Genomic DNA, 23,516 nt, shown 5'->3' with positions numbered 1-23,516 from the left:
TTGTTTAAATAGCGGAAGTTTAACATTCCAAAGGCGATAGTTGTCACACACTCCCTCTCTCACCAACACCAAAGCACTCGTAGCTGTTAAGGAACAGATGTGTTTGACACATCCATTTCAAACTATTTATCAATGTCTTTTTTCTTCTTCAAGTAGCGCACTTGATAAATTCAATTTTGGTGGTGTGTGTTTTGGGTTTTTTTTTTCTTATAAATTTTCTCACATTTTCTTATACTGGGGATTTTGAAAGTGTGCTTGGTTGGAGCGCAATCTTGTGAGGTGTATTCTACAACACTATTGAAGGATCTCCTTTGAGTAGGAGTTGACACTTAAACATGTCAGAATTACAAATTAAAGCCATTATACACTTTCGGTACAGAAAAAGTTTTTACATATAATTTACAGGGTTTACAGAAGGTAATGGTGAAAGACTTCTCTGGAAATATTGTTCCATGAAATGCTTTACTTTTTGAGAAAACATCAAAACAATATCAATTCTCGATAGCGAGAATTACAAATTTATTATAAACACATGTCATGACACGGCGAAACGTGCGAAAACAGGAGTGGGTTTTCCCGTTATTTTCTCCCGACTCTGATGACCGATTGAGCCTAAATTTTCACACGAAGTGTGGGACTTGGACAATACTGGTTACCGAAAGTGTATTATGGCTTTAAACATGTTTGGAAGAATTCGTCTGCACTGCATAATCAATTATTTCTTTTAACACAACTCAGAAATGAGAGATTTCCATGGGGATGTTAAAATCCCCTCTATTGCACATTTATGTGTTATTTTCATTTGAGTAAGATGTTAACATTTTAACAATTTGTTCTAGAAATGCCTAATTTTGTGGCCAGTTGTACAGATTTAAAGAAAGTAAATCTTCTTGTAAATTATGTTTTGTTGAACTACTAAGGCAGCACAACTTAGACATTTCAATCTAAGATTTGTTGTTGTCTTTCAGACACACTTTGTGGTTGTCCTTCGTCATAAACAAATTTATGTCCAAGCCACCAGTTTGAAACGTCACATGCCTTGAAGAGTTCAGCTTGAATTCAATAATCCACCAACTGAAATGTGCCTCATGTTAATTTCCATCTGGACAGAAATTAAGTGTTACCGTCGTATCTTTCTTGTTAATAATTAATTGTAATGAGTAATTTATCATTGGATTTTACTTGATATGAAATTATACTGATATACATTGTAGTACGGTTACAATAACCTTTAGTCTTTAAAGGCACTGGACACTATTGGTAATTACTCAAAATAATTGTTAGCATGAAAACTTACTTGATAACGAGCAGCGTAGAGCTGTTGATAGTTTAAAACATTCTGAGAAATGGTTCTCTCTGAAGTAACATAGTTTTTGAGAAAGAGGTAATTTCTCACTCAAATAATAAAAGACTTCAGCTGAAGCCTGTTATTATACATCTGAAAGCACACAAAGTATTGTCACAAGGGTGTTTTTTTTCTTCCCCATAACTCTCTTGAAAATTCGATGACCAATTGAGCCTAAATTTCCCCAGGTTTGTTATTTTATGCATATGTTGGAATACACCAAGTGGGAGCACTGGTCTTTGACAATTACCAAACGTGAAAGTGCCTTTAAGCGAGAGCGGGTATGATAGTGTCAAAGGTCAAACTACCTACATGTCTTTCTCACAACCATTTATCTCGTTTTACTTGAAATTACTGACTTTTTCCTTTTCCCTCTTGACATTTTTTCCCCACTCTTTCATTTGTGTAGTTATTTGTATTATGAAACATGACTGAAATGCTCGTTAAGGATAAATTTTGTAGAATAACTTTGTAAATAGTATTATGTTTACATATGGGTTTTGGCGGGTATTTATGTATAGCTTGTTGTGGGAGCCGAGGGATGTCGTTAATCATTTTAAATAAAATTTATTATTTTTTAAAGGCAGTGGACACTATTGGTAATTACTCAAAATAACGATTAGCATAAAACCTTACTTGGTAACGAGTAATGGGGAGCTGTTAATAGTATACAACATTGTGAGAAATGGCTCCCTCTGAAGTGCCATAGTTTTTTGAGAAAGAAGTAATTTTCCACGAATTTGATTTCGAGACCTCAGATTCAGAACTTGAGGTCTCGAAATCAACCATCTAAACGCACACAACTTCGTGTGACAGGGGTGTTTTTTTCTTTCATTATTATCTCGCAATTTCGATGGCCGATTGAGCTCAAATATTCACAGATTTGTTATAATATGCATATGTTGAGATACACCAACTGCGAAGGCTAGTCTTTGACAATTACCAACAGTGTCCACTGTCTTTAATTTTGCCAGGTTTCATTGCATTGCAGAAGATATGTTTTTTTTATGGTCTGTAAATGGTTATGGTCTGTAAAGAGCTATGAAACATATACCTGCTTACTGTGCAAATCTGTGCTTACACGGAACCGTGGGCTTTACAGGGCGCTGTAAGCATAGATTACTTCGGTAAGCAGTATCATGAATCCTGACGATGTGTACAAAAGGAGATCAGGGGGAAATTTTCTGATAATTTGAACAAATCCTGACAGGCCACTGGTCTGAAATTTCCTTTATAAATTAAATTAATCAAGTACTATTGGTATTGTAACGGGAACATGTTTTTAATTAGGAATAATTTGTGTCATGTGTGTAAAGTAAATTGCAATAATAATTATGCCTTTTGTTAATTATGCATTTGCTAGCGATCAATAATTTTAATGCGATAATTTATTCTTTTCAGCAATAAGAACAAAAGGCCTCTTCATTTCAGGAGGAATTTAGTGCCTTAATTAAGTAATTTGTATTTAAAGATGAACAATTTTCTATTTTAAAGTTTCAACATTTATGTAAATATGTAAATGGAAAAAAGGTTATTTATTTGCTACTAGCCCTGCTAAGAAATACTATTGTTTTAACAGGGTTCTGTGTAAACTTAAGAAGTTCTTTTTAAAAAAAAGAACATGATCAAATATTTGATAATTTGAAAGTGAATGTAGAGCTCCGATATTAGTGTCAAATAAGGGTATTTTGGTAGATCATGCGGAATTGATCAAGTTTATTTATCGAAATTGTTAAGGAAAATTCGTATTTTTTTTTCTTTATTTTTTTTCCCAATAATTATTTAGTACAGTTTTTGTTTCTTTTTCTTTTAGGAAATTTCCCCCATTTTTGTGCCAAGGATTATGCAATTATATCGATTAGTACAGTGGAAGTAAATTACTGAAATTGTTAAGTTAGATATTTCCCGTAATGATTGACTGGGGTGTTGTTGAAAAGTGAGGAATTTATATTAATGTTTTATTTGTCGACTTGATGGTATCAATTTATTATGAAGTTATGACAACATTATTACGAGAGCGTGTTTACCCCCAAGTGCTTGAATATTGTATTAAATATAAATGTAACAAACATTGAAAAAAAATCGGCAACTGTTATGCTGTGCTCTGACGAAAAAGGCAATTCCAAACGACAGTTTAGACCATTTGGCTCAGATCACGTAACATGGGGCAATTTACAGACAAATTAAAACATGTACATATTTCAGTACTCGCATTTGCCTTGGGTTATCATAAGACATTGTTTGAAAAGACACTGCTATGTTACCAAAGTAATCCGGTAGCATGTAGGCCTACTGCAGTTGGTTGCCTCGAAGTTGCCTGGAAAAATTGCCTCATGTGACGAAACTATTATAATGCTTCTCTCCAGAAGACAATCAGAGCATACTGATCGAAGAGTCGAGTTGAAACCAACGGTTCTTTTCAGAACCACCCCAACTCATTTAGAGACAGTCATTACATGGTGTTACCGGAAACCTTTATAAATCCATATCTTATAGTGCTGCCAAATCCTTGGTCATGTTTCCTCTATCCAGTAACGGTAATAAGTGCTAATATTCATGACACAAACATGGAACCAGACTATTTTTTCTTTCAGCCTCGATTTCGAAAAGGTTTTTAAAAGGGCTAAAGTGTTGCTGTCTTTGTCTGGTCACCTGTTTAAAGAATGGTGGTAACAATCCTTCTGTACCTTTCATATCGAGGGAACAGACTGTTTTCTCTCGGCTTGAATAGAAAACAAAATTCAAAATTGCGGAACTATGTGTCCTGCGAATCTTATGATAGGGAGGGTGCCAACGATTCGCTTTTTACCAATACTCCAGTTAAAATATCTGTAGAGAAAACGCGCCAGTTCTAAAAATTTCCAACCCTGGTGATGTTGCAAGACAACATTGCTTGTCGGGGGGGGGGGGCATTTTGTAGTGTGGTGTAAAGGTTATATATACAAAATAACGATAACTATTTTTGAGGTGTATTGGTCGTAAATCATGTTTATGTTTTTAACATTTTAAGTAGGAGTTGGGAAAGAACATTTCATACTTTGATATATGAATGGGAATCAAAGTGTGTTGAATCGGTTTTCAAGTAGTGGTTTAAACCCGCCGAGGCCTGGTTCTTGATAATTTACCTTGACTACGTCTCGGTAAAATTATCAAGAACCATGCCTCGTTGGGAATAAAACACTAGTTGAAAACCTCTTAACCACACATTGATTCCCTTATTAAGCGTTTCATGTGAACAAAAAGTAATGGGAGTGACATAGAACAACAAGTCAATAAACATATGTGAAGTTCAGTGTTTCAGAAATGACGATGTTGTCTATTTGGCTTTTTATTGGTAAAGAAATGTCACAAAATTTAATGAAAAATCACAAAACAATGTTGGGTTCGATATCTCACTTTGTCCGAGTCTGTGATTGTTTTTCCTCATGCATAGCTTACAACGATATTTGTTAAAATCATAAAATTTGTAATTTCAAGGGTTCCTTTCACTTTTTCTTAATGATTAAATTTAACATTTATTTTGGAAATCGTCAAATTACAACCGCAAATATTATTTGTATTATTGAAATAAATTAAAATTACTGGAAGACTAAAAGAGATGGAGTGGTTTGCAGTGTGTATTTTTATGATGTCCATTGTCTATTTTGTGTTCGATATGTGGCTGCGGCATTATGTAACCCCCCCCCCCACCCCGCTTCTTATTGTGTCTCAAGTTCTGGGAATCTCTGTATGAATTCTTTAGAGGGTTTATTTAAGGGGGGTACTTTTGTACATTGGTGCACCAGGAAAAGAAGTGCTAAAGTATGAGGACATGGGGGGGGGGGGCGGCAACCTCTGTCAGAGTTGCTTGGATCACCAGCACCCAATTTCAAAGAGCTGCTTAAGCAGACAAGATTATTGCCTACAAATGTTTTGCTTGAGCATGTACAAGTTAAAACAAATTCATGTGACATAGCACTTTGACTGTTAACCTTATTCTGGTAAGCACGATTTTGTTGTGCTTAGTTACTTTTTGTGCTGTCCTGCAACCCTTTTGCTGATTGACAGCCATTTCCTTTTACTTTAAAACTATGCTTGGTGATATTGGAATTCTACACATCGGCAAACCTTTACACAAAATGGACAATCAAAGAACTACCCAGCAGATCGAGGACTCATTAAATATTAATTATTCATAAATTGTGATATAAGTATTGGGTTGAATTTATCGTACTCGCTGATAACAGAGACCTTTGGTATTAATAGGCTTTCATTAGTGTTGCCCTAGAGTTGTTTTCAAATGTCCAGCCGTGCTCGCTGATTGCAAAAACCTTAGACATTGCCACTTAATTTAGGTATGTGTGTCATCGTGGTCTCTTATTCTTGTGTGTTCAGTTGGAATAAATCATTTTGACACACGAGTACATGTTTTAGAAGATAAACATCATCATGGACTTTAAAGAAAACTATATCCACCACCTCATCTTCATTTACGCAATTTTGATTTTAATCACGTCATGGTCAGGTGATGACATTTGCATAGAAATTAAACCAAAACAAGACTTTTTCAGAGAAATTATAACTTTGTACAAATTAACCAATTAAACAATATGCAGTTTTACCAAAGAGATCGAACCGGAAAGATCATCCGACAATCCTCAGGCGGCCAAAGTGTGTAAAGGTCACCGCGGTCACCAAAGAGATTTGAACCCTTGATTGCAAACTAAATTACAAATAGCAATATTGCATCAATTTAAAATGTGTCATGAAATGTGGAGTAAAAGATTTGGAGAACTGGCACCAAAGACACTATTACCATCCCTGTCTCGGGGAAAAAAAAACACTCGCCGACCGGAAAAATAAAACATACACACAATGCGTTATAATTCCCATTTTGAAGATTCGACGTTTGAAGAACCTGCAACTTGTGTTCGAGTAGGTTTTAAAATTATCATGTACAATATTGAAACAGAGATTAATATTTTTTAAATATACAGATTTCCATAATGGCAGGCAGCATTTGGACTATGACAAGAAAACTCCACTTAATATTTAAAATTCTAGAAGAAAACCATAGGGTCCTTTATCTAGAAAACGCACCGGCCAATCATGTGACATTTTCTGGGTTAACTCAACTTGCTTTCTAAACTTCCACAAGTTTCTGGTAAATTTACTATAGGCCTAGATCAGAAACTTTCATATCATGTTCCACATGACTGGTATCCTGCTCTTCTGGCATTCGGCAAGGCTGATGTCAATTTGTATCACGTCAAAAGTTTGACCAGCGCTGGGGTTGTTTAGAGGTCAACATCAAGACCCAGTTGTGCCTGACATCTGACGCTGTGCCTGTGACCTCATCAATACATTTTTCAACCATGGGTCTCAAGATCCTTAAAAGTTGTTGAACTCCAAAATTATATTTTGAGTTCCTAAGCTAAAGCTGTGAATCTCCCATGATGCCCGGCGCGCCCATGGCGTTTCGCCTCCTAATTATTGCATCAGTCAGTTTCCTCCTCGGTCCCAGGGGCAGACCTAATTTGACAAAGTCATCGTCCGTTAGAAGAACCAGTGCTTGAAGATCGATCTCCTCACGTGTAAACATCGGCAGATACTCCGATAAATTCAACACTGCAAGGAAAAACTCCAAATCACTGGTTTGTGAATGTTCCTCGTCCTCGTCCGAGTCTAACAGCTCCTCGTCCCAGGGTAAGTCCACAGCAGCTGCTTGCAGAGCAGACGAAGAGGGTCTTCTGGCGTCATCAACAGCTCTGGACACTGTTGGATCCCGACGTCCATTCTTCACATGTTCTATTGTAACTGCATCAGTCAGTAAGTCCTCATCGGCTGTACTGTCTGATAGGTCTATTTTATTTGCCGGTATACTCTGAAGGCTCTCGGCAACGGGGCGGTCTGAGGTCGGGAGCCAGAAGCTCGACTCCCGGACGTCCGGACGAGCTTCCGGATCCCGACCTTCACTTGGTTCGCTGATCGTGGATCTCGCATCCGATGTCGAAGAGAACGTTCCTGTGTTGCTCTTCGAGGGTCGACCCATAGCTGGACTGGAGTTGTTGCTTGTAGTTGATATTATACCCTTCTTCTTCTTCACGTAGCGTCCAGAATCCTTAGCTGCTTTCTTTTCTTCTTTCATGACCCACTTGGCGTGCTCGGCATGCTTCTTGTTCACTTTCTTGACTCTCTTATCAGCTTCATCCAGAGCCTTCTCTCTCATTTTCTTCACCTGTTTCTGGTTCTTGGCTGATTGTTGAGCGGTGACATCGTCCAGGAACGCCAGGCACTGATGATGGTTGTTCTCAGCGGCCAGGTCCTTGGCGGTCCGGTAGTCGTTGGTCAGGGACCAGATGTTACAGCCGAAGGATACCAGAAAGGTCAACGTGTCCAGGTGGTTACTGAGTGCGGCGTAGTGAAGCGCTGCGTGACCCTGGGTGTCGCAGAGGTCTGGATCTCCCCTAGGGAGACAATAGAAAAAAGGAATTATGTTTTAGGGAACACATTTTATTTTAATATACGCCGAACAGTCCTTTTCCGAATAATGGTTGAAATAACAGATCATGAGCTCATGATATTTAAAGGTAAAGTTATTCCTTTGTTTTTGGGACCGTTTGATTGTTTCATATAATCCTTAAAAATGTAGACATTATACAATAAAACTAACATGGTCGCGTTTTTTAGATATCGCCCGACATTCCGGAGCGAATGTTCACGCAGTCTGAGAAACGTTCAAATTTCAAATTTTGCGACATAAAAACTTTTATCTTTTTACATAACCTTATTTTCAAAGTAAAATGTTTATAAAAAATTAATGTCATCGACAGCTGCTGTTAAAAAGGCTTCTTACAAAAAGTTTTGTATTGATACTTCAAACGTTTATTATTTTCCTTTAAGAAGTTAGTGGGCCTGACATGTTTGTGTTTTTTGATGGGAGTTTTCGCCACGAGGATTCGACAGAAATACTTATTTTGTATTTTCGAGGAGTTTTTGTCAGTCAGTAGATTGTACGTACGCATGGACACAACAATCTAAAAACAAAATCATTATTCAAATTCACGCAAAAAAAATCGGTTGAAAAATAGTCTGATCCATTTTTACTGTCATGGTAATCAGTATTCATTAGTACTAATGAATACGGGTAACAAGACCAGATGGCGGCCTCATGACAAAGGTCTATTACCGGTGTACCATCACCTCTTGTTAATGGGTAATTAATCGTGTGATGAGACTATACCAGATCGTTATCTGCACAATTACATTGACATTAATTTGCCATTTAACTGGATCCGTGTTTGTGTTTCCTTAAGAGCTAACAGTTTTAAGTCCAAGCAGATTACAAACGTTGCAAACCATTGTTCAAATACCAACATTTTGTTATTTATCGCATTGAATGATTGCAATTTGTACTAATGAGTTCCGATGTTCGATGTTAATTCCATGGAAATTGAACTTATTATTGTATGAAAAATATTTGGAGAAGGGCAGCACAGCAAGTTATTGAAATAGCATTTGAACTTTGCATATCAATTTAATCCAATAGTAAATGACGAAATAAGTCAACAAACTGTTTACTTTTTATTTCGTGTCTGGAGATACAGGAAGCGATGCCAAGTCACGCCCCTCCCCAAAACGGAATGAAATAAATGAAATAAAACAATACACACAATAATAACTATGTAGAGTATGCACTAAAAGTATCTGACTTACTGCCCAAAATGTGATTAACCACAAAAACAATGCACAAGCAAGAAAAGCATTTTGTCTAGTAATTATACACACTATATTTTGTTGAATGTTTTCCACAATTCTGTCTTCTTCTTTCTTTCTAGCCTATCCTCTTTGCCATTTCGCCATTTCAATCTATCATGAGCAGTATGTGGCCAAGCAATGCCCCTATATAAACTGTTAAGTTCATCTCTCCTTCTTCTGTTTTGTTCCCTCTTTTTCCCGGTTTCTTGGATGGAGTCCAACTGGTTGTTCGGCATGCCCACCTGTTGCCATGTCATTGCTATAGTGATCTGCCCAACTCCACTTCTTTAATTGATGGCCTTAATAATATCCTTCAATCTTGATTTCTTTGTTAGGTCCTCATTCGTCACTCTGTCCTTCTTTGTGTGCGTTCGTTTAGCTCCCCTGGATCGACCCCGGTGCGTGGCGGTTTTTTTTACCAGGACGAACGTGGGTAATTATCTGCACACACTTGTCCTGGAACAAAAAACCGCCACACACCGGGGTCAACCCAGGGAAGCTAAACGAACGCACCCCCTTTGTAACTCATATAATTATTCTTTACAAAGCCCTCTCAGTCACCATTATTTTTTCGGCACCTTGATAGGGCAGGTATGATGTACTGATCGAGTACTGCCTTTTCATGGATGATATTGTGTTGGAAGGGAGTGTTTTTAAAGGTTGTTCTTAAGTGTTCCAAACTTCACCTTTAACTGGATTCTTCTCTGTTTTCATCTAATCCCTTGTTTCGTTTTTGAAGGTGGTTTTGTTTCTCATGTAATATTGCTTCTCACAGTGCGTATACCTTTTCTCTATTGTACCCTTGAGTCGCCAATCTGTGCACGTTTTGTATCATACAATGCTGCTGTTCCAACAAGAAAATAAACTTCTATGATCAAGAATCACACCAAATTAATTTAATTTCTGAACGTGACATAGCCATAAAACAGAAAAAAATTCGACAGGTTTCGCCAACGAACACCCAGAAAAGCACTTAACATAGGAAACAAAGCAATATGTGGATAATATTTTTTTCTTAACAATATTCGAACCAATTTTAACTCAGCCTACTTCTGCACACATCGTTATCGAGAGCCGAAATAGCAACATAAAATTGCAGGCATTTATCACAAGTACTTGAGATTTGCGCCAGATGACAAGTTTCTGTATATACACTGATTTAACACTAGGTAACAGCAATAGTGCGCTAAATTCAATATTCTTCACTGTTGAACTTTGCGCTGGGCCCGACGAGCAACCTACACCAGTGCACTCTACACCAAGTTGTTGAGTAAATACACGAATAAAAGAGAGATCAGTTCTGATTGTTAAAATGTTAGCCGAGGCTACTTGGTGTGATCACGTGACGCACCTGGGCACCTTTATCTGCTGAATAAACATGGTCGACGTCAGTGCCTTTCGACCAATCACAATGGATGTAATCGGTCGTTTGGTCTGGTTTGGAGTGGATGTTGTTCTATAGGTGGAGAATGTGAAGGGTCTGTGGTATTCTCGTCAAGTTGATATGTGATAAAAGACTGATGTTTGATTTACAGAAAATATCCGTTGTCCCACACCCCTTTAATACTGTTTTGTTGAAATGTCTTTTGGTATAGGGCGACAGTAAGTTGATAGTTGGCTTCCAATGCAATACCTCAAGATACCTCAAAACCTCATTTTGTTTTAATGCAACCGTCACCCTGTCTGTACTTTTGTATATTAACCTAATAACCGTCGAGATAGACTCTGCTAGAGTCGAAACAGTCAGGCCATTAACTTTGTTTTGCATTGATACCATCGGTCCATTTGGTTGGTAAGTTGTTTGCAACAGCTAATTTTATTGTCTTAATCTAATAACAAAACATTGCTCATAATTCATGGTCCCATCACTTCCAAACCTAGAAGACAATGAGAAGCATATCTTCAGACTGTCCACTCTATCCAAGACTGCACACTTATTCAGTTGTATGGTATTTATGATGTGTTGTGTCCTGATTGTTTTCAGACAAGTCACGAACTTTGTTCATCATTCTGGTAAGAGTTTCAGGTCAAAGGTTGATTGCACTTTGATACAGCATTTAAACGACAGTCAGACTAGGCGACCCCTTGACCGGTTTATAATTTCTTCAGACAATGCATGGGTATTGATAAGCTTTGCTCCCGTTTAATCCTCGATGTTATTATTTGCCTTTTTCTGCCAATCAAATTGTTGCAAAAAGTCTCTGCATATAAAAATTGCAACCAAACTATTAACTGGACCCTGCCGAAACTGGACTGTCGGAAAAAAACCGCAGTGGGATCCATGATTTGTTTTATTAATTGGCAAGGTGTGAAACCACCGTTTGCCTTCGGTCAGAAACATCCATTTTGTCTACTGTAGGCCTAGCTTCAGGGGAACTTTATCCATGTTCTGTTTGTACACTCTGAACCCGGGGCTGGCTGGGGGAAGGGTAGAGTTGGACTCGAACCAACGACCCACGGATTAACGTGCCGAACTGAGCGTTCTAGCCCTGTGTTGGCTGTCTTCTTGTTTTGTCATTATCTTTGTTTAGTGTTGTAATTTTGCGAGAAATTGCGGGGAATTACAATTTCTGATGGTTTTTTTTAAACAAAATTTTAAAGCTTGTTTTAAACATTGGCTGAATAAATTATTATCTTATATTTTTATTGAAGTTCTGCATGCGCTGCCCACGAGTGACTAGACGTCGTCGAATTCCTAGAAGTCTTTCTTATCAAATCACCTGCCACATCGTCATCACGCATAATAAAAAAAAGTGTTACCTAATAATGTTTTACGAGCGTTCCCTGTGTAAACCCCAATACACACATACACTACTTATATCATGATGTTGTAATGACAATATTGGAGGACAATAGATTAAGCATTAGGTCAATAAGTATTACGCCATTTTGTGTTGTCATGACCCTGCAGTGGACAGAGGGGGAATGAGGGGATGTCCCAGAACAGTCATGGCCCTATAAAGTTCCCGCATACACAACGGCGCAATTGCAATACAAACATTTTCTGATTTGATGTCTTTGAAATGCCATAATTTGCCTAGATTTTTTAAATAAGAATAGGAAATTTGACTCTGCGTATATTGAAAAAAACTGTGCATAGTTTTACAAGAGGCCCATTCCAATGTTTAACAGGTATCGTAAAGATAGCAAACAATGGTGTTTAATTTTAGTCTGAAAGTTACTAAATATAAACCTAGATTAAACTAATTTCATAGTTCTAGAACAATTGTTATGTGGAATAGTTGAGAAAACTGTAGCTAAGGACCATAAAAACGCAATAGCTGACTTCGGTTGTTACAACATAAATGCTGTAAATACATTTTCTCGTGACTCACACGACGGATTATGCCCAAATTTTCACAGGTTTGTTGTTTCATGTTGGTTGATCACACAACACGCAAACAGTGTCTGTGACTATTTTGTTATCTCTACCAATACCGGATGTATTATACCTTTAGCACAGTTATCTAAAAGAAGAATACAATTGATTATACCTTGTAAAGTTGGCCATTAATTGTTTTCACATAGCGTTTTCCTATGACATAAAACATCGTTGTAGCATGTTTGATATCGGCAAACACGATGACGTGAAATGTTCTTTTCGTTCTCAATTGTTAGCATCAAACTTTACTTGGTAACGAGTAATGGGGAGCTTTTGATTGTGTAAAACATTGTGAGAAACAGCTCCCTCTGAAGTAATGTAGTTTTCAAGAAAGAAGTCATTTTCCAAGAATTTGATTTCGAGACTACAGATTTAGAATTTGAGGTCTCGAAATCAAGCATCACGCAACTTCCTGTGACATAGTTTGTTTTTTTTGACGACCAATTGAGCTCAAATTTTCACAGGTTTGTTATTTTATGCATATGTTGAGATACACCAAGTGAGAAGAGTGGTCTTTGACAATTACCAACAGTGTCCAGTGTCTTAACATAAAAGTTAGTAACCTTCAAATTTGGTTCGACCTTTTACCAGAACCTTTTAATTTCCAAAGAAGATGCTGATTATTCTCGAATGAATGACAAGGTCTTGCGCCGAACTAGTGCCACCTAAAAAGCCAGCTGGGCTCGAAAAAAATGTCAATTTTTGTATGCCAAACAAAACTTGATGTTACATACAAAATTATAATAGCTACAAAAATAATGCAAACTCATCACAAATTAAGTTAAAATCATTTATTGAAATCGAGCCGTGCTGTGCTAAGAATCACCACATGGTGCTACCGCAAACCTCTCTTAGTTGACAAGACTATTTAATTAATATCCCAGCTGCGCTAATTGAAATTGTGGTTAATTTGTATGTAGTAAATATTATTTTAAAAAAACACCAAAAAAACAAAAAAACTGTACGTACCCCCTAGACACAAGTAAACGCAATGCGTCCGTGTTGCCTTCATAGGCTGCCCATAGCGTCGGTGTTCGTCCGAAATCATCCGGTTTATTTGCGTCTCGTCTTGTCGCATCTCTTAGTAAATCAAGATGGCCGTCACGGGCCGCCTCGTGAAAATGATTCATGACTTCACTCTATTACTTTGCCTCCTTAACAACGCTACACCTCCATGTAAAGGTTCAAAATGGCGGGACGGTACGAAAGAGAGAAACCAACTTGGTAAAGCCTGCACTTGCAGAATGAGTTTACCGGTCCGGTCCCTATACTCACGCAATCATTAAGCAGTGTGAATTTCATTGAAATTCAAAATGGACTTTGGAACCGGATCGTGGCATGCGATGGCGGGTAACATTACAAAGGTTGCAGGCGGTGTCTCGACCGAAGATCAGTCCACAGACTAAACAAAAACTCGACTGTACTAAAATGTTATCAATGTTTATTATGTACACCGTGCAGGTAGATTACAGACCCTTCTGTTGTTCCTTGGTGGGCTAGAGCAATTCAAGCGCCAAATGAATGTCCACAATGAGACAAACTCAATCATCCAATTTACATAATACTACGCCTAGGCCTAGCCTGCCTACTCCATAAAGGGTATGCTTTTTTTAAAGCGACTGTTTAGACTGCTGTTTAGTTTCGAGTATTAATTTGTACCCTTATGGGTGACCGGTAAAAAGAATTTGAAGGAATTATGGAAGCCCACGTGCATTAAGGCCTATGTCGTTCCATTACAGCTCATGTGATTGGAAGTTATATTGACACAGGTGGAGCCGCGCAGAAATGTTCGGCCCCCAACGAACCACCCCGCTATCTCATCGTAAACGCAATTCACTGAAGAGAACTTTTTTGCGTCCCAAAGTTCAATGTCAACTCTATGTGTTGTAAATGTATGAAAATCCCAGTGGATGAAACCAGACACTTTTGTTTGCTTTGGGGCGGTTTGCTTGGTCCAAGAGTCCGCTCTCCGTGACGTCCTGCTACATCTACGGTTGAGATCGGTGGGGCCAAGCGAAAGAGGAGGGTGCACAGGCAACATCATGTATGCCCTCAACTTATCTTTTGAATGTTGGGGATGCAATTAACAGATTGTGGTATATGACAGGTTTACTACACCATAGGGGCTCTGTGCATTAACTTTTGAGGAGATTAATTTTTGATAGATTTAGGCTTTAGAGTTGTTCACGAAAACTGAAGTCACTTGGAAAACAAAAACATTCCAAACAGCTCTCCGGCCAATAATTGAAAAGCAATCTAAGGTTTAGTTGTTCGAAAATTGATTTGGTTGTTATTTTAAAAGGCTGAGAGACTTGAAAGGCAGTGGACACTATTGGTAATTACTCAAAATAGTTATTAGCATAAAACCTTGTTGTTAACCAGTGGGGAGCTGTTGATGGTATAAATATTGTGAGAAACGGCTCCATCTGAAGTAACGTAGTTTTTGAGAAAGAGGTAATTTTCCACAAATTTGATTTCGAGACTTCAGATTTAGAATTTGAGGTCTCTAAAGCTAGCATCTCAAAGCACACAACTTCGTGTGACAAGGTTGTTTTTCCTTTCATTATTATCTCGCAACTTTGAAGACCGATTGAGCTCAAATTTCCACAGGTTTGTTATTTTATGCATATGTTGAGATACACAAAGTGAGAAGACTGATCTTTGACAATTACAAATAGTGTCCATTGTCTTTTAAATTAAAAATAGTTGTTACAGGAGTTTTATTGTGGTGGGTGCACCAATAATTTGCGGTGAAAAGCGCCCTCTGCCGTTACTCTTTCTTTATTTTTACACTATAGTCTGGCGAACGGCGTTTGTTAACACGTGATGTTAGTAGAAGTAGAGCGGCTGTTCCTAGTTCTCATAGAAACAGTGCACGAAAGGTCAAATCTACGTGAGTAATTTCCAACTTCGATAGTGTCGGAAGAACGCACTTTATTTCTCCAATTTCTTCTGTAGGCGTGTAATATGTAAGTAAATAATCATTCTAAACCAATAATAAATCAGTATAGGAGACCTTTTATACGTGAAAGCATTGCAAATAATTGTATTGTTACTTTTAAATTCAGACATTTTTGTATGCCTAGTTTTCGGACAAAATGCCCGGTTGCCGGCCGGGCGGTTGATCAAGCAAGCAAGCAAGTGAAAGGCAAAACTATTACTATCTCTTGAGAATTTTATTAATTATTACCTTTGCTCCATGATAGAACCATCCAGTATACAAGCATTATGAGTGTATATTGAGTGTGTGGGGAAGTTTCGGTTGTGTCATTAACACGCAGTTAGTTAAAATACCATCCACTTACACTTACACTGACTGAAATACCATCTTTTTTCACCCCGCACCACTAGCCCTGGTAGGACGTCAGTCGGTGCCACTGCACTGACTTCCTGGGTATAAAGGTTCTTTACAATGCGAACACAAGTTTGACTACAATTTTCTTTATTTTTTACCTGATTTGAGAAGCTGAAATTCCGTTCATATATTCATGGTGTCCCTAACTGAATTCTCCGCGAGTTCACAGCCAACAAATATATCTGTGGAAGAAATTATATCCGAAAATATGTCGAAGTTCTGCGCTGGCGATGTTGATCATCGTGTACCACTTGATATTGTGAGCCCAAGTGCGCATGGCTTTGAGTACAGTGCATTATCTTGCCGCTATTCGCCGTCAAAACAGGGTAGGTGCCGTTAACTCGCCTTCAACTCCTCCAATATACATTTTAAAATCCAGGAGGCATAGAATATTTCAGCTCAAATAGAATTTTTATAAATTTCAGGTTGAATTTTGGTTACTAATATCAATTTTTTTTTCTTGTTAAAAAAAACAAAACAATCCAAGCTTGCAGCAAAAAATCGTCTGCCGTGCGCCGTCTTGCTTTTTCACAGTGCTTCTTGTACATGTGCGGACAACAGAGGGCGCTTTCCTGCACGCATATATTTTTTTTCTTGGGACGGTTAGCATGCGCTAATTTATGGTAAAAGGTGGCCTCATTTGTCCTAGGAAAAAAATACGCTTCCGGCTCATGGAGTCTTGGCACAAGACGTCAATGCTCGGTATCGCATAGTTCTGCGCTTTGTGTAAATTGCTCACCGACTATTATCTATCTGCTTAGTGTTTGGTTAACGCAGGTTGACAGCGATTTGGCTGCAAATAGTAGGCCGCCAGTGATCAGTGCAAGAAAGTGTTTACATGGAAGTTAGTGCACGACGTGGGATCGGAACACGCTAATTTCAATTTTCTTTTCACAAAATATTAACACCAAAGGAGAAAATTCAACAATTTTAAATAATGCGAACTTTGAGTTCCAACTACAAGGAACATGTGAGTAAAAGTTCAGACTCCCGACTTAGGTAGAAATATTTTTAACAGATTTGTGAAAAATGTTCGCAATGGTACGGGACCTTTATACCCTGGACTCCGTTGCGTTTTGCCTGCAACGGAGGAGTCCAACCTGGGCTACCCGCACCACCACCATCTACAAAAACTTGTTTTTCCCCTAGACCCAGTGACTGGGGCGCTAGATTCCTTTTCCCAAAATTTTGACATTATCGGTCATCTAGCGCCCCAGACCAAGGCCAAGTTGACATTTTCTATGAATGTCACACGAAAAATGCCCTAAAATTACAAAAATACCCAACGAATAACCTTCAAATTCAATTCAAAACTCCATCCACGGACTGACTGATGGAAATACCAAATACCATCTCTTTTCACCCCGCACCAACATTTACAAAAACTTGTTTTCCCCAAGAATTACCCCTGTATGGAACAATCTTCCTCTGCCTGTTGTCACTGCCCCGCTATCCCAGTTTAAATCCACTCTTAATCTACCCTAGTTCATCGGTCACACGCGTGCGTAATCTTGGCATGATATCCCATCATGGGACTTTGCCGAGTATTAGTCTTTTATAGAAGTAGAACTTGAAGTATAAGTAGAAAGGAAACTTCAGTTATTGATGTTGAGTAGCTCACCATGTTGAGCTGTTAAAGGATCCGCTTTTAACATCGGTCTCATCATTACAGCCCACCTTCGATACATGTCTAAAACGCTAAGTTTTCAAAGGTTGCAAAATGTGTGCAAATTTCTCCCAATTAAAAAAAGTCCAATACTACTCCAACGTACCTCAACGTACCTCATTTTTTTCATTTTATTCGTTACATTTGAGTATTTTTGACATATTGACGACGGACGTTATCGCCCGCTTGTATGGCACTGGTACTTTGTGAGGCAATTTTCATGTAAAACTAATGTTTTTTACACGGTAACCCTAAACTGCATATAGCGTCTTGTTTTTCGTTGTAAATCCAAAAACAAGTGGAGCAGGACGGCGAAAAATTTCATATTGTTTAGACAACAATAAGTGCAAAGGATCTAGCCTATCAGCCATCTTGAATTTTCCCCATTGATATCAATGTAACGAATCCGAGGCAGGAAGAACAAAATAGTCTGGTTCCTATTTGCAAAATGATTATTGGCATTCATTGTTGCTGTTCGATACAAGAAACATGACAAAGATGGAGACAGCATGGTAAAGGTCAATTAAACTGAGAATCTTCGGTATATTAAGAACCGTTTTAGGCTTCATCTTGTCACTTGTACACAGGAAATAATGATATATCGAGTCAATTTGATATTAAATTTTGGATATAAAATATCAGTTATTAAAAAAAGCTGACATCCACGAAGATAAGCACTCAACTCAAAAGTTTTTTAAAAGTGTGCGTGCAAAGACATTGACTCATGGGATTTATTCAGTGGTGTCTTTCAGCATGCGGTGCCCTGCCCATCCATGGTTGATGTCATTTCCATCCCTGATCAAAATTAAACTCAAATTCTGTAAATCTCTTACAGGCACTGAACATTATCGGTAATTACTTAAAATTATTGTTAGCGTAAAAACTTAATTGGTAACAAGCGATGGAGAGCTGTTGATAGTATAAAACATTTTCAGAAACGGCCCCCTCTGATCTGAAGTAACGTTTTTTTAAAGATTAGGTAACTAAAATATTAATGAGGCTTTAAAGCACCCGAATTTGTGTAGTACAAGGTTTTTCAGCTTTCATTGTTCTCTTGCAACTTGAGCCAAAGTTTTCACAGATTTGTTATTTTATGCGTTTGTTGGGATACACCAAGTGAGAATACTGCCTTTAAATGTGTATTCTTGTTTCTTCACTGTTTCAGAAACATCAATAGCACCATGGGTGATGACCACGTAAAGACAGCTCTGGAGAACTACACCACTGCCCCCTTTGACGCTCGATTCCCGAACACAAATCAGACCAAGAATTGCTGGCAGAATTACACTGATTTCCACCGATGCCAAAAGCTGAAGGGAGAAGATTATGAGCCGTGTGAGTGGTTCAAGAAGGTGTACAAGTCCATGTGTCCATTTGCCTGGGTGAGTTATCTTCATTTACAAATAGACTCCTTGCGTTGGCCGCCATCTGTGAAAGGCTATCATTGACTGAGAGTCCTGCCAAGCACGTTACTTTTCCATTGTTAGTCATCAAAGATGGCGGTCAATGACGTCATGTGCAATCCATCTGTACCAGATGATTTACCTTTTTTGAGCAGCTGCAAGCAGCTTGTACAAAAATGGTCACAAGATAAGACTTTACTTCTATCTGAAGACATAGTCTGTGTCTCAAAGTCCATGCTAGGATTATTCAAGGCACAATTTCATTACCTGCTTGTTGTTTCTACTGTACTCTGGCCTGAAAGGGAAAGGGCACCAAGTTGTCTTTTCCTTTGAGAAGGGCACCTCTGTGAGGAAGTTGTAATTTTCTATTCAAATGTCCAAGAAGCGCCAATGACCAAGGCCATGGTGTCTCTGTAAAGCAACAGGGCTGCGTACTATACAGTCACACTTCCAGGGGTTATGATCAAGCAAGACATCCTGGGACTAATTTTGTTGTGTCTATTTTTCTTTGTTTTGTACCACGCATTGAACACCCAGCAGGGTGGATGTGTGCGCATTACAATTCTTATTATTATATTATTATTTTATACATGACATCACATGATGTCACACAAACTAGAGAAACGGCCTGCAGCCATCTTTCTGGGCAAATCATGTAGGTGTGTGTGTGTGTGTTTGATGCGGTTAGTTGTGCACACAGCTCTACCGACAGGCTTGGCAGCAGCTACCCTAAGCGTTTAACCTCCGAAACATCACATAGTTTAAAACAAAATTAACGCGTGATCTCATCTGCATTAAGGAACCTTCTTGACTCTAAAAACCAACGCTGTGACCACCCTGCGGCGTAGAAACTAAGAACACAGAACTTACATACCACCAGAGATCATTTTATACATAGCTCAAGACCTTTTTAATCGGCTTCCACACATGTTAGGAATGCGAACACACTAGATCTGTTGGCATGTGACTTTCAAACATTTTCTCCTGCCTTTTGTTTTCACTTCATCTTATGAACTTTTAGTCATACACTTTCATATAACAATGTTTAGTTTAAGAATTGCTCATGTTCTTTAAATTAGCTTCATGCCCGTACAGCGCATTTGGGTCCTGCCATAGACGGAATGGGCTTCACAAGAATGATTTATTATTATTATTAGTTATTATTGTCTTGTGCACAGTTCTTAGGATGTTCAGATGCTTACGGTTTTTACATGAAGTGGACTACGTCGCTCATACCTCAATGGTTAGTTCACTTAATAACCATTCCCACTTACTATTTTAATTTTTGTTTCTCTTTGCTTTATCTGAACTACAGGTAGAGACTTGGGATGACCAGAGAGAGGCCGGAACATGGGCAACCAAGATTTGATGAGAGGGATCCGCTCAGCACCTAGGAGACCCTCCAATCCTGCCTGCTGTTAATTTTAGGGTACCTAATTTTATTCTCAGAAAAAAGATATTATTTGTTGTTTGAAAATATCCAGGCACATCCTTTCAGTCAATAAGCTGCCCCAAAAATGACCACTTTTATAAAGGGGTCATTTTGGGGCATCATCAACACTAGTGACAGGCACAGAATGGAATAGAAGCAAAGTGTTTCATGGCTACATTTTAATATGTGTTTGTTCCGATTGGACATTTAATTCCGGTGTGATATTCTTAAAAGGTTTACATAAAGACAGTATTGTACAAACGATAATTAATCACTTAACAAACACTGTGCATGTTTTTTTTTTCTGAATGGAATTTTATAAATACTTTTAATTGTTGCAACAGTTTGTATGAAGCAACTTTGGCATCCATATTTAGTTTAAATAAAGGGAGAATATTTAACCCATTTTGATGAGTAACTGTTCACAATGGGTGGTGGAAAGTCATTGCACTATATTATGATCAGCATGAACACTCAGCCTCGCTACCATTGGCAATGCGCCAAAAGTAACTGCTTTGCATGCTGACATTCAAGCGCTTTTCAGGTGCGTAGTACGCAAATGTATATTGTATTTTCGATGCTACACATTTATATTTACATGTATATGGTCACCGTAAATTGCATACAGTTATGCGTAACACTTGATCGCAAAAGATTGATAGGGGTTTATTTGCTGTATGAATTGATGCGTCTTTTGACATCACACTCTGCGTAGTCTACAGCACAAAATAAATCAACCACAGGACCTATTTAGTTATTTCAGTCACACTTCCAGGGGTTATGATCGAGCAAGACATCCTTGGAAAGACAAACATTGCACGGCGAGAGTGTACACTACTGGGAAAGAGGTTTCATGAATGTAGTCTTTGTAATAAGCCATTTGGGAGAATTCACAGGTTTTGTTTTTTGGGAACTAATACTTTACTGGTGTTCATGTTACCATAAAATTCATCAGATGACCATAAATTTTTTGAATTCCTATACCAGTTTATAAACAGGTTCTCTGTCACCATTCAATACATTGTTGCCTCCGGTCATAAACCAGAGATGATTGTGGCATTCAATCTACTAGCCCCTACTTGATGTAGTGTAGTGTTACCAAGTTGGATTTGAATCAAAGACCTTGTGAATCAAAGCAAAGGTGTTCTACCATCAACACGAATCGCCAAACACGTCCAGGCATTCTGACATGGAACAGTTCTGATTCCAGAAGATAGTCTTCACCGAAGAGAGTACATACAGCATGCCTGGTTGTTGAGGCCCTGTGGTATTACATCCAGCTTTGACAAGTCAAGAGAAAGGTACATGTTCATCTGGTACTGGGTTTGTTTAAATTTGATTTGATTGATTTGTAATGAAGCTTGAGCTCTGGGATTGATTTCACAAAGTGATTTGTGTTGTGATACTACATTTTGCAAAGCCATTCAGACCTTTCTTTTGTGTGAAATGGAGCCCAAGTTCATCCAACAACACCCGTTAGTTCCTAGAGATGCCATTAGATATAATAAATGAGTTTTGATTTGACCAGAAAATGTTTAAAAAAGTAAATGAGTTTGTCATTTTAACCATTTTAAATGTGTTTGCATTATAGGGCACAATTTGATAAGTTCACAAAGTCGCTGGCCTTGTTGCAAGTTAGAGCTATATTCTTTGCATATATGGCAACATATAGCCTTGTACACTTTATCGAGCGAAACAATCACAAGTCTTATTATTATTATTAAGGCTATAGCCTTGTATACTTTTTCGAGCGAAACAGCCTTGCATACTTTTTTATGTGGAACGTTCACAAGCCTTATACACTTTTTTATGTGAAACATTCACAAGCCCTTGTACACTTTTTTATGTGAAACATTCACAAGCCCTTGTACACTTTTTTATGTGAAACATTCACAAGCCCTTGTACACTTTTTTATGTGAAACATTCACAAGGCCTTGTACACTTTTTTATGTGAAACATTCACAAGGCCTTGTACACTTTTTTATGTGAAACATTCACAAGGCCTTGTACACTTTTTTATGTGAAACATTCACAAGGCCTTGTACACTTTTTTATGTGAAACATTCACAAGGCCTTGTACACTATTTTAAGTGAAACATTCACAAGGCCTTGTACACTTTTTTATGTGAAACATTCACAAGGCCTTGTACACTTTTTTATGTGAAACATTCACAAGGCCTTGTACACTTTTGCGAGCGAAACAATCACAAGGCTTTTTCGAGCAATCACAAGGCTATTTCGAGCGCAACAATCACAAGGCTACAGCCTTGTATACTTTTTCGAGCGAAAGAATCACAAAGCTATATTGTATACTTTTTCGAGCGAAACAATCACAAGGCTAAAGCCTTGTACACTTTTTTATGTGAAACGTTCATATTTTTCGAGCGAAACAATCACAAGGCTATAAATAGCCTTGTATACTTTTGCGAGCGAAACAATCACAAGGCTATAAATAGCCTTGTATACTTTTTCGAGCGAAAACGATCACAAGGCTTTGCATACTTTTTCGAGCGAAACAATCACAAGCCTTGTATACTTTTCTGAGCGAAACAATCACAAGGCTATATAGCCTTGTATACTTTTTGAGCGAAACAATCACAAGGCTTATAGCCTTGTACACTTTTTTATGTGAAACTGTCACATTTTTCAAGCGAAACAATCACAATAGCCTTGTTTACTTTTTCGAGCGAAACAATCACAAGGCTATATATAGCCTTGTATACTTTTGCGAGCGAAACAATCACAAGGCTATAGCCTTGTATACTTTTTCGAGCGAAACAATCACAAGGCTATAGCCTTGTACACTTTTTTATGTGAAACTGTCACATTTTTTAAGCGAAACAATCACAAGGCTATAGCCTTGTATACTTTTTCGAGCGAAACGATCACAAGGCTATAGCCTTGCATACTTTTTCGAGCGAAAACGATCACAAGGCTTTGCATACTGTTTCGAGCGAAACAATCACAAGGTATACTTTTGCGAGCGAAACAATCACAAGGATTATAGCCTTGTACACTTTTGCGAGCGAAACAATCACAAGGCTATAAATAGCCTTGTATCTTTTTTCGAGCACAACAATCACAAGCCTTGTATACTTTTTCGAGCGAAACAATCACAAGCCTTGTATACTTTTCTGTGCAAAACGATCACAAGGCTATAGCCTTGTATACTTTTGCGAGCGAAACAATCACAAG

At 38.1% G+C, this 23,516-nt stretch overlaps 2 protein-coding genes across 3 annotated transcripts; one reads left to right on the top strand and one right to left on the bottom strand.

The window, feature by feature from the left end:
• Window positions 1-5,428: 5,428 nt before the first annotated feature.
• Window positions 5,429-13,706, bottom strand: LOC117292799 (Usher syndrome type-1G protein-like). Its single transcript, XM_033774960.1, has 2 exons — window positions 13,434-13,706; window positions 5,429-7,791 (listed from the first exon to the last, which is right to left on the bottom strand). Exons 1-2 carry the CDS (start codon window positions 13,592-13,594, stop codon window positions 6,759-6,761), a joined length of 1,194 nt encoding a protein of 397 aa, XP_033630851.1. The 5' UTR covers window positions 13,595-13,706; the 3' UTR covers window positions 5,429-6,758.
• Window positions 13,707-15,314: 1,608 nt separating this feature from the next.
• LOC117293009 (cytochrome c oxidase subunit 6B1-like) lies at window positions 15,315-21,852 on the top strand. 2 transcript variants are annotated; one of them, XM_033775211.1, is made up of 3 exons: window positions 15,315-15,437; window positions 18,651-18,867; window positions 20,204-21,852. In XM_033775211.1, exons 2-3 carry the CDS (start codon window positions 18,667-18,669, stop codon window positions 20,255-20,257), a joined length of 255 nt encoding a protein of 84 aa, XP_033631102.1. In that variant the 5' UTR covers window positions 15,315-15,437; window positions 18,651-18,666; the 3' UTR covers window positions 20,258-21,852. The 2 variants fall into 2 exon arrangements, with proteins under 2 accessions (XP_033631102.1, XP_033631101.1); XM_033775210.1 differs by having other exon boundaries at window positions 15,316-15,433.
• Window positions 21,853-23,516: the final 1,664 nt, after the last annotated feature.

The sequence above is a fragment of the Asterias rubens genome, chromosome 7 (assembly GCF_902459465.1).
Source record: "Asterias rubens chromosome 7, eAstRub1.3, whole genome shotgun sequence".
Lineage (NCBI taxonomy): Eukaryota > Metazoa > Echinodermata > Asteroidea > Forcipulatida > Asteriidae > Asterias > Asterias rubens.
This window is presented reverse-complemented; position numbering and strand designations above follow the sequence as displayed.